At 54.0% G+C, this 11,070-nt stretch overlaps 1 protein-coding gene across 3 annotated transcripts in view; it reads left to right on the top strand.

Moving 5' to 3' along the window:
• Positions 1-11,070, top strand: part of ZBTB7A (zinc finger and BTB domain containing 7A) — a 28,050-nt gene that overhangs the window by 9,471 nt on the left and 7,509 nt on the right. For all 3 annotated transcript variants that reach the window (XM_019513386.1, XM_019513388.1, XM_019513387.1), the window contains exon 2: positions 6,091-7,292. In XM_019513386.1, coding sequence (XP_019368931.1) covers positions 6,091-7,292 — 1,202 coding nt within the window. The remainder of the gene's footprint in view (positions 1-6,090; positions 7,293-11,070) is intronic.

Below are 11,070 nucleotides of genomic sequence, written 5' to 3'. Positions count from 1 at the left end.
TTTTTTTAATTGCATCCCTGTTTCTTTTAATGTCCAGGATCTTCACCTCAAGAACCTGCATCTGTTTTGCAGGTCCACATAATACGGATACTTTGGCAGTCAACTGCTGAAAACCCATTCCTTTTAGAGAGCAGTAGAATTTTTATAGAGCCAAGGAGGAGTGGATAGTGTGGCTTTACCAGCTGGGCAAACGCCCAGCTTTTAGAAAGATTTTTGCTTCCTCCAGAGTGTCATGAATCCCACCTTTTGGCTCCGTGCTGTTTCCCAAGGCCTGGAGGGAGGATCCTGGGCAGAGAGAAACCTGCTCGGGCTTGCCTTGTGATGTTGCAGGGAACGTCGTTGGCAAAACCCAGCCCCTGCCCTGTATGATCTGAGAGTTGCGTTCATCTCTAGGGATCTGGGGCCACGTAGTTGGAAGACGGGGGAGGAGGGTAGAACCAAGGCAATTGTTGCCTAAATATCTATCAAACAGACAAGGGCTTTGTATGACTTGTAATTGGGGTGAGCTATTCATAGGGAAAAAATGCCTGATTCTCCAGTCGGTGGTGGTTGGAGGATAGGATAATATTTGGGCTGTGGGCAGCAAACCACAGACTTTTTAAAATAACAGTACTGATTTATTTTTTTTAATAGCAGCATTGTTTTAATACTCCTTCTCCAGCAGGCAGCAACACCATAGCTAGATCTGTTCCAATACTATAACGTGCGGCCATACCCTCAGCACACAGACTTGACGGCTCACGGTCCTAGGTCTTTGACGTAGCAGGTCAAATGCCCGGCACCTTCAGGTCTGAAACGGAGTTGTTCCCATGAAGCCTCGCCCCTGAGATGCCAGCAGCGCAGTGCCCTGAAGCCAGCTCACCTTGTTCTCATCTGGGAATGAGAGAGGCTTTCCTTTCTGCCCTCGCTTTGTTGTGTAATGTTATCAAACAGCTGACGTGTTGCCAGAGTGGGTGGCATTTCAGCAGCGAGGGAAGAGGGCCTGCCTTTGCGAAGCGTGCTGGGATGCGTCGGGATGAATGGTGCTCTGCAAACCCCCAGCGCTGTTATTGGCCGTCTTGCTCTGACTTACACCTGCTTGCCTCCGAGCTCTCATGAGTTCATCAGGCTCCTCCTTTCATCCAGGGCAACTTTACATTACAGCAGGGAGGCAGAATTCAATCGAACCAGCTAGGACATCAGGAGGACCCCAGCAGTGCACCAGCCTGATGTCAGCTGTCCCTTATTTGGATCCTGACTTGATGTGGACCCCGTGGCTTGAATTCAGAAAATCTCAGATGGCTGCTGTAGTGATCAGTTTGGATCTGTTAATTAAATAAAAGCCAGCTCCATTGTAATTCTTAATTAACTTTTATTTCTCTGCCTGTTGAAGAAAGAGTAGCTAATTTGACTTTAGTCTGAAAGAAAGTAATAATGTAATTTTAAAAGAAACTTTTCATTGTAAATCTTCCGCTCTAAGGTAAAGTCGGCCTTAAGTGTGGCAATGATTTATGAGTTTGCAGCTAGGATTATTGCAACTGAAAGCAATCAACCGCCTGTTGGGAAGTATTTCTTTTTTTTACCCATTCATTTGTACCTTTGATTGTGCTTTTTGCCTTATTAGTTTCACTATCCTGAAGATGCAGGCTTTGTCCAGGGAGATTAAGCTGAATGCTAGGAAGTATTCCCTGTTAGGGTAGGGAAGCACTGGAGCAGGCTGCCTCGGGAGCCCATGGAATTTCCTTGAGGGGTTTGAAAACAGGTCAGACAAACCTGGCTGGGAGGCCTAGGTACATTTGAGCCCGTGTCAGCGCAAGGGGTTGGACTAGATGGTCTCTTGAGGTGCCTTTAAGCCCATTAGCGCTAGAGTTCAGTGCATTAGGTTGGTCAGGCTGGCATAGGTACATCTATACCGGGAGTTGGATTGTCATAGCTATGTTGTAATGGATGTTTCCTCTCCTGGGCCCATCAGACCTTACGCTGACCACCTTGGGGCCAGCTGGCAGCTATGCCTATGGCTTTTATCGTGCACACATCCGCCTGTTTAGAGCCCCAGAGTCCGTCCCCACCCCCCATGCTCGATTCAAACTAGGCCGTAGGACAAAGATGACTTTCCACTGCTACCGGCCTGGGCTGCTTTTAGAAACTGTAGAAGTGGAAAGCCCCATGTTTCATTACTCATCCCCTGAGCCACCTAGTCCTAGCCCTTCTGGAAGGACCTTGCCATTCAGCTTCCCTTAGGAAGGCAATGGGCTGCCATTTCTGCTTCCCGTTTCAAGGACCTGAGCAGGACACCAGGTACCGAGCCTGGAAGCTGTTGGCTAGACGCTCTGACCGCTGCTGCTGTGGTGCAGCCGTTCACCCCAGGGAGCTTGGAGGCTGGAAGGAATCGCAGGGGAATGGCATTGTTTCGGGCCCCCTTGCCTTCTCGGCTGCTGTGAATCTGAACCGCAGCCGGACACAAAAGGCACGTTGTGCGAGTAGAATAAGTTGCGAAGTGTACCACTTTCCATGCCAACGCTGGGAGTCTCATGACCCTGCAGCCGTTCCCACACTATCCTGCTGATTGTCCCAGTCCCCATGGCAAGTGGCAGTTAACTCTTGCCTGGCTGCCTGGCTTGGGGCTGGTGGGGTATATGATGTGGGTAGGCTGCCCAGAAAATAAGTTACCTGGAGCTTCAGTCTTGTACACAGTCCCATTCCCTTTAGGAAGCAAAAAGCTCCTGCACTGCCTAATCCAGCACGCTGTCCTGGCTCTCACTGGTAGGGCCAGAGTGATGGCCCCCTCAACAAGGTGACAGTAATGTCTCTTTACAGACATGGATGACTTAAGGCAGGAGTGGCCCGTGTGGGTGTGCAGTCCCTGTGCATGGCATGTGGCAGATCAGGGAGGGAGCAGAGCAGCCTGTTGGGCAGGGGAAAGGGATCGGAGTGGCAATTGGGGAGCATGTGGGGCTTAGCTTGTGACACCCCTGCCAAAAAGTTTGGCCCCTGCTGGCTTAGGGGGTTGTGCTAATGGTAAATCAGGCCAGCTGTATATAGCTGGGTGCTCTTAGGAGCCTCTTCTCTGTACTGTCTGAGCACTTCAGGATCACCAGCAAATGGACAGAAAACCCAGCGAGGTCAGGAAGGATTGTTTAGCCCTGTTTTACAGATGAGGAAGCTGAGGCAGAAAGAGAGATGAAGCCATTTTCCCCAGGTCACACAGCCCACAGCAAAGTGAAGGGCTGGGCCCCATTTTCACAAGTCCCCTCTCAGCGCTCAGCCCTAACCTCACCTCTCTCTGAACAAACAACACCAGCCCAACAGCCCAGGCTCCCTGATTCAGGACAATGTTCTGCCCCTTTTCGTTGCCAAAATGAAATCCTCCTTTCCAGCCAGGGAGGATTTCAAACCCCATGAAGCCGGGTCCTGCATACAGCGTGAGAAGCCACTTCTGTCGTGATCCGTATGACATGCTACACTCAGCCTGGTTTGGCAGCTCCTACTGGGGCCAATGGCCAGGATCCCATTGATTTCACTGGGAAGTGACATCCGGACACATGTGCACAACAAACCTGTCTCCAACAAACCTGTCTCCGGCTCTGAAACCCATTCCTGCCATTAAAATCAATCTCTCTTGTGCTTAGGTAGAGCTCTTAATGAAATCGACTGTATCAGGCACTTCCAAATGCCTGTAACCTTCTATCGGAGCCATTTCTACACCTTCGTGCTGGATGGATGTGGGTGTTGCCGAGTGAGAACCGCCTCTGTGCTGGGATTGATGTGGCTATTCATGCTCTTTGAATGAGGAGTGAACAGCAGGAGGTGTGAAAACATGCCTTCCCCTTACGCAGGGATGTTATGAGAAAAGGTTCAGTCTGGAGAGAGTCAAAAAGAAAATTAGTAACAGATAAAAGCGTGCGCGCACAGAGGATATTGTTTGACTGCTTCAGGTGCTGTGGCTGGTTGCCATGTCCCAGTGCCAGCACCTACAGACAGAAATTGCTTCATGCACCAAGGTGCATCGGGTCCCTGCCCCGTGCTTCAGTTTTCCTGTTGACAAGGCAGGGATGATGTTGCTCACCCGGGTGGTTTGAGTAGTCTGAGAGCTGGGCCGGGAAGGTGCTTTTCAAAGGCAAAAGCTGCTTTCCTGTTTCTATTATCATAATACCTCGGGGGTCTAAGTGTAATGGGAGCTTTTGTGCCAGGGGCTGTGCCACGAGAGGCAACCCCTACCCCGGAGACCCCACAGTCAAGCTGGGCAAAGAGCTGCACAGAGTGGGGAAACTTGGGCCTGGAGAGATTTAAGGCCACGTCTCTACAGAGGTCGGCCCAGCCTGCTCGCTCCCGCTCGGGGGCATGCCGGGCTGGCAGCCAGGTCATGTAAACAACTCCGGAGCAGCCCCATGGCTCGCCATGTACACAGAGCCTGAGCACAGCCCTAGCAGGAGCTGGGGCCCAGCTGGGGCAGACCCTGCCCCATTTACGCTGCCTTGTGACTGGTTGCTGCACCCTGGGTAGAGCAAGGGGGCAGGTGGACTTGTTCTCTGGCAGACTCAGGGTGGAGGCACGGCCAAAACGAACTGGGGATTGACCTGGGGCTTTTCTGCTCCCCCCTCAGCCACAGGTTGCCCCTCTTTGGCTGGCAAATTGCTTGCATGAGGGTTGTTCAGCTGCAGCGAGGAAAGGTAGTTCAAGCTAAGCAGAGCGGCTTGGCCTTGCTCTCCTGCCGGTGCCCCAAAAGAGCCTCGTCACTGTAGGAAATTGCCGTTCCCCTTCCCAGCGATATCTGTGGGCCTGGGCTGCAAGGTGAAGGGGGGGCGGGACGCTGCCCTTCGCCCAGGGCTTCTGCGCCGTCAGCACTTCGCCAGCCCTCCAGGAGCAGCTGAGTCGCTCGGCTGGTGCCTTTCGTGCCACCTCAGGGTGTTCTTGCTGGAGAGCAGCTGGGTTTGTTAAGAGAGGGGAGGGGAAGGATGGCACAGCTGTGGGGGCTGGGGGTCCTGTGTGAAATCAGATAGGTAGGGACCCTTGCCAGGTCCTCCCCTCCAGCCTGCCGGGGTGGGAGGGTGTAATCCTGCCCAGCTGGCACGCCAGGAGCTCAGCCAGCCCTTGGGGGGTGGGGGATGTGAGGCACCTAACTGGGGGCTGCACAGGAGCACACAGAGTACACAGGGGCTGGGCCCAGGGGGAGCAAAGGCGGGCGCTGTCCTTGGCAGTGCTGTGTAGGGAATGGGCTCAGCCATGCAGCAGCATGAACCACAGGCACACACAGCTGCTTGTCGTGTCTTCTCCCTCCTGTGATACAAGGCTGCTTTAGCACAGAGTGTGCTGGGCTGGGACTGGCAAGGTCTTAGTACATTAACTGCCACGGGGCCACTAGGGACCCAGAGCAAATCACTTGGTCCATCCTGAGACCTTCCTCCCTCCTAGGGCGGATGTCAGGATAGACCCGTTCGTGGTTCCGAGGTGCTCAGATACAGGATGATTGCCGGGGTAAGAGGAGATTCACTCTGCATCTGTTTGGGTTTTCAGTCCTCCACAGAAGTTATACCACAGCCAGGCTGAGGCCACCTCTGCCCACCCTCCGCCTCCCTCCCCTTCCCTCCTCTGGTCTTCAGCTATGGCAGGCTGGTGCCCCCTCTTCTCATGCACAGTCCCCAGGCCCTTGTAGGGTCGGGAGCTTTATGGCAGGACCCTGGCACTATTTAACAAGCAGGACAAGTTATGACAGAAGAAGGGCTCAGCACAAGGGGGATATTTGCTGCTACATGGATGCTTATGCACGGGCCAATAAATAAAACCAACCATATTCCTTCCAGTGTAACAGGCACTATTGAAAACCAGGTCTTTCTTGTGAAAACAGCTTGCGTCTTAAATTTGCATTCAAAATAATAAAGCAAAAGCTCCTACATGCACTATGGAGGTTGTGTCCTTGCCAATGTGCCTTTGTTGGATGTTTTACTTTCTCCCTTATGTTTAAGTTTAAAAAAATCTGGGGGTGTCTTGCGTGTGAAGGGGTCTTGTATTTGAAGGAAAGTGCTGTGTCAGGAGATGATTTGTTCAGGTACAAGAGCTCTCTGGAAGTGGAGGCCTCCATGACTTACCGTGTTTCCTCTTGTCTCTCCTCAGTCCTGTGTGTCGAAGATGGAGGGTGGCGTGGACGGTCCCATAGGGATCCCGTTCCCTGATCACAGCAGTGACATCCTGAGCAGCCTGAATGAACAGAGGAACAATGGGCTGCTGTGCGATGTGGTCATCTTGGTGGATGGGCAGGAGTTCCCCACCCATCGCTCTGTCCTGGCCGCTTGCAGTCAGTACTTCAAGAAGCTCTTCACCTCAGGGTTAGTGGTGGACCAGCAAAATTTGTATGAGATAGACTTTGTGAGCGTGGACGCCCTGTCAGCTCTGCTCGAGTTCGCTTACACCGCAACCCTTACCGTCAGCACTTCGAACGTCAATGACATCCTCAACGCCGCCAAACTACTGGAGATCCAGGCGGTAAGCGATGTTTGCACGGATCTCCTGGACAGGAAGATTCTGGCCAAAAATGACCAGATGGATATAGTAGATCAAATTGATCAAAGGAACCATCTCAGAGCAAAAGAGTACCTGGAGTTCTTCCAGAGCAACCCCATCAATGGCCACCAAGGCAGCCTTCCGTGGACCAACCAAGACTTGAGAGACCTTCAGAGACTGAACTTCCAAGGCCAAGAGGAAGAGGAGGAGTCAGAATGCAACGGCATGGACTTCTACTCGCAAGCCCCCCTAAATGAAAGACCAAAGGTGAACGACTGTGACCCCGACAGCAACCAGGACATATGGCCGGACAGAGACGAAGAGGAGACTGCTGGGTCCTTATTCCCACCTTCCCAGAATGGACATTACAGTGGACGTAGTCTGCCAGCCCCAGGAGAAGATGACGCGGCTCAGGGGGGGCCTCTGGACCAGCAGGAAGCCGGCGACTCCCCCAGCTTTGCTCCTGGGGGGGCAGAAGTAGAGGATGCCGACACCAGGGATGTGGACAGCCTGGCTGCCAGCGCCCTGCTGCAGCAGATGATCAACTCTGTGGGGAGGCAGCAGCTAGGCGATGATGACCGCAAGGATGATGATGGGGTCATGGATTATTACTTGAAATACTTCAGCAGTTCAAATGAGAACGACGTGTATCCGTCCTGGTCCCAGAAGGAGAAGAAGATCAGGGCAAAAGCATTCCAGAAGTGCCCCATCTGTGAGAAGGTGATCCAGGGGGCTGGCAAGCTTCCCCGCCACATCCGGACCCACACGGGCGAGAAACCCTATGAATGCAACATCTGCAAAGTCCGATTCACGAGGTATGCAGGGCGGGTGGGACCTGGGGGCACTGGCGTGTTCTGCCGTGGGGCTAGGGGAGGGGAAGGGAATTGCACAAGCTTCACTTTCAGCTGGGTGGGGGAGGGGGTCGGCTGGGCAAATCTTGCACAATTCTCTTCGCCCACTCTCCTGCAGTGACTAATTTCCATCTTGCCAGGCAAGTAGATATAAAAGCCCACATTTTCCAAACTGACGAGTGGTTGCAGGTAGCTGACAAGCAGTGTCTTAAAGGGGCCCTGGTGTAGTGTGGAGGTACTTGGGCCTCTTAGAGATAGGAATAGCTCTCAGGTGTCTTTGAAGGGGGTCCGGGATCAGTAATCATGGCTGGAGATGGGATATTGTAGAGACCCTGGGGGCTTGAGAGTCCATGGGAATTAGGGGGTCTCAGGGAGGTGGGTCCCAGCCCCAAATGCTCTCAGCCTGGTGGAGGGAGATTTGCTTTGCTCAGTGGGGCTGGGATCAGAACAAGGGGCAGTGAGCATTGATTGCCCCATCTGACAATTGTGCTGCAGGGAGGGAGCCAAGTGCAGGCCGCCCAGCCTGACCTCTCTGAACTCACTGTGTCTGCAAACCCTCCAGGAGCAGAGCTGCTCTTGCTGCTATTGCGTGGTCCTCCAGGATCTGGGAAGGGCTTGGGGCTAGATCTCTCCCTCTCACCTCCAGCCCATTCCAGCAAATCAGGCGGCATGCTTGCCCCAGCAGCATTTCTAGTCAGGGGCCGTCTGCGCTTCCCCCTGCTATGGGAGCACCAAAGAAAGGGCATATTGTTTGAGCAACTCCAGCTCGTCCAAGTGTTACAAAGCGCCCTCCTCCTCCTAGCCTCTGTGCCTGTGATTGCAGCGCGAGGCTGGAGCCGGGGGTTCCACCCAGGTCTGTCGTGGCTGTGCCAAGCGGTTGTGTGGGCTGGTGGTGGAGGAGCCAAGCGGCTCAGTGTTTGCAGCCCTGGGAGCCCCGATGGCTTTGCTTTCAAGGAAGACCATCCCTTTCAGTGCCTCGATAACAGTGGGGCATCGTGGGAAGGATCCCCACCCCGCAAGTAAACTATGGGGAGGGGCCAGATCACCCTCATGTGGGTGTCAATTTGGAGCAACTTAGTGTGACATAAATAGGTTTCTGGGTGGAGAAGCTCATGGGATTCAACGTGTGAGATAAGGGAGTACCTTGCTGCCAAGGAAGCATTTGGCCCTCACCTTAACCTCTAAGCACCTTGCTGGATTGGACCCAAAGGGGCACTTGTGCCTATGCATGCCCTGTTGTGTCATTTCCTGTCCTCCCTGCCCCCTTCAGCACCCCAAAAATGCCGCCCCTGCCTGTCCCCAACTGGCTGGCAGGTGCAGGGGGCGTTAGCCCAGCAGCGCAGCAGAGAGGCGTGTGGCTCGCAGGCCCCACGTTTGCTTGCTGGGGAATGCTGATAATGCACTGACTCGCCGGGGCAGGCCGCCAGCCGCATCAACACCCTGCACCAGCTCCGGCTCCAGCTCCAGCTTCGAGTGGGCCTGGCATTGGCAGCAGCCGAGGACAGATGTACCTCCCTGCCCTGGGAGTGAATCTACCAGCAGGCCTGGGGCGGCCTGACACAATATAATGTATGCATTGTATGTGGGGAGGGGGAGGGGTGTGCACTGTATGCAGAGGCACATATGCAAACACTGCATGCACACGCAATTGTGCACTCTCACGCATCAGATAAGTCTCCTGCATGGCAGGTCTGTGGAGGGGCTGAGGGATGGTGTCTCTCTTGTGTGCGGTTGCGGGCTGTGTCCTGGCGTGGAGCTGTCCCTGGCAGCGACAGTGGGGAGGGGGGAGCAGGGGACGCGTGGCTTGCCTTGCTGAGTCTCTTTCGGAGGAGAATTTTGATGATGAGGCAATGCCACCTCATCACTTTTTTGATCTCTCCCTCCTGCTGTACTGCCGGGGCTGCTGTATCTCTCTCTCTCTAGATGCTAGCCTGTGCCCACTGCTCGCTCTATCCAAGCTGGTGGGAGGGGCTGGGTGGTTTGCTTTTTTCTTTCCTTTGGATGCAGAGAACTGGATGGAAGCACTGTCCTTCGCCCAGCCCAAAGTTATAAACAAGGCTGTTTCATAATACGCAGGGGCCAACTTGCCTTTTCAGACCAGACTGTTTGTCCCTCCCCCCCTTCCTCCCTCTAGGGAAAACCATATTTGGCTGCAGAAACCCCCAAATCAGGGCTGCCCTAGCCCTGTGCAGTCTCCTGCCAGGTTTCACCTGCAGCTGGTTAGCTGGGATGCCTTGTAATTGCCTGCACGGCTGTCCCACAAAGACCTGCTGCTAGGCCCACTTTTTTCCGACTGCAGTTTTATTGACCTCAGAAATGCTGAGTCAGGCAAAGGCGAGGGTTATGGAGAAGTCTCTCTAGAGGTTACAGAGACAGAAATCGCATGTGGCTTCCAGCTCCCTTCCTGCCCTGCTGGACCATCCTGTGTGTCAGCCCTCGCTCCCATTACCTAGCACGAGGCAGTGGGGCTGGAGGAGGCTGGTTGTGCTGACCCAGCTGCCTGGGAAATGCTGGTCTCTGGCATTTTGCCATGTTTATGAACCTCTGCAGTGGTCAGGGTGGGAACAGCTGAGTCCTGCCACCTCTCCTGCCAGCGTTTACCATCCCTGGGGGTGCAACAAAAGCCCCTATGGGTGTGGTGTCATCCATATGCTTCCCTCCAGGTTGCCATCTCCCTTCACTTTTCCTTTCTCATCGTTCCCTCCTTTAACCAGAACTTGTCAGACCAGAGCCCCCATGTCACAAATGTCAGTAGGCCATTGTCTGCGTTACAGCTGGGCCCAAGGAGAGATCAGGACTCACTGATGCTGGATGCTGTACAGGGAGGCACAGCCCCTGTTGTAAGGAGGTTGCAGTCTAGCGAGACAGGCAGAGAGAGGATGAGGTGGGCAATGGAAGCTTAGACCAGGGAGTGACTTGCTGCAGGCTGCACAGCGGGTTAGAGGAGCAGAGCCTCAATCTCGGGCCCAGCAGAGCCTCCGCCCCGTGGACAGGGCTGACTCTCAGGCTGCCCCAGACTAATGACACTGGCCGTTTAAACTTGCACTTCCCGGCTTGGTTTGCCTTCCCCATTTAGCCCACCAGCTTCCCCTTTGACCTTCTCTCAGCTGGGAGGGTGACGGAGGCAGCCTGACATCAGTCCCCCCTGAGTTTTACTTCCTAGTTCTATAGCAGCCCTGTTAAAGTGTAATTAAAAAAGAAAGAAAAACTGTTTAAAAAGGGGAAATAATTTTAATGGTTTTTTTTGTTGTAAAGCCTTTGTTTAGAAACTTAGATTCAAAGGAGTGAGCTTTTAGACTGTGTCCCCTGAATGAGACCCAGAGCTGTCCCCATTGCCCCTGAAGCTAACCTGCCAGGGGGAACTGATGTGAACTAGGGCTCTCCAACTGGTGGTCCACCGGCCTTGTGGAGGCCATGGGCTCCTGCCCAGTCGCTGCTTCCCTCAGTGCTTTTCATGCAGTGATACCACTGGGCTCCAAGCTCCCTCTCCTTCCCCTGTTTCTTGCACTCCTCTCCCTCATCCCTGCTCCCTGGGGAGGTGGTAGAGCCCCCCCTTCCCCAGGGCCTGAGGTTAATGCTGACCTTGTACACTGCTTGTGCCCTGCCTGGCTAGGTAGGATGGCTCCATGCCTGTGGGCCAGAACATCTGGCCTTGGAGGCCCAACTGGGACCCAACACAGGCGGCACGGCCATGGCAACAGCTTGGTCCACCCCACCCACTCAGAAAGGGACCCATCCCTCA

The sequence above is a fragment of the Gavialis gangeticus genome, unplaced genomic scaffold (genome assembly GCF_001723915.1).
Source record: "Gavialis gangeticus isolate Ggan-Ray unplaced genomic scaffold, GavGan_comp1, whole genome shotgun sequence".
In the NCBI taxonomy this organism is placed as follows: domain Eukaryota; kingdom Metazoa; phylum Chordata; order Crocodylia; family Gavialidae; genus Gavialis; species Gavialis gangeticus.
Note: the sequence above shows the minus strand (reverse complement) of the source record. Positions and strands in the feature narration are given on the sequence as shown.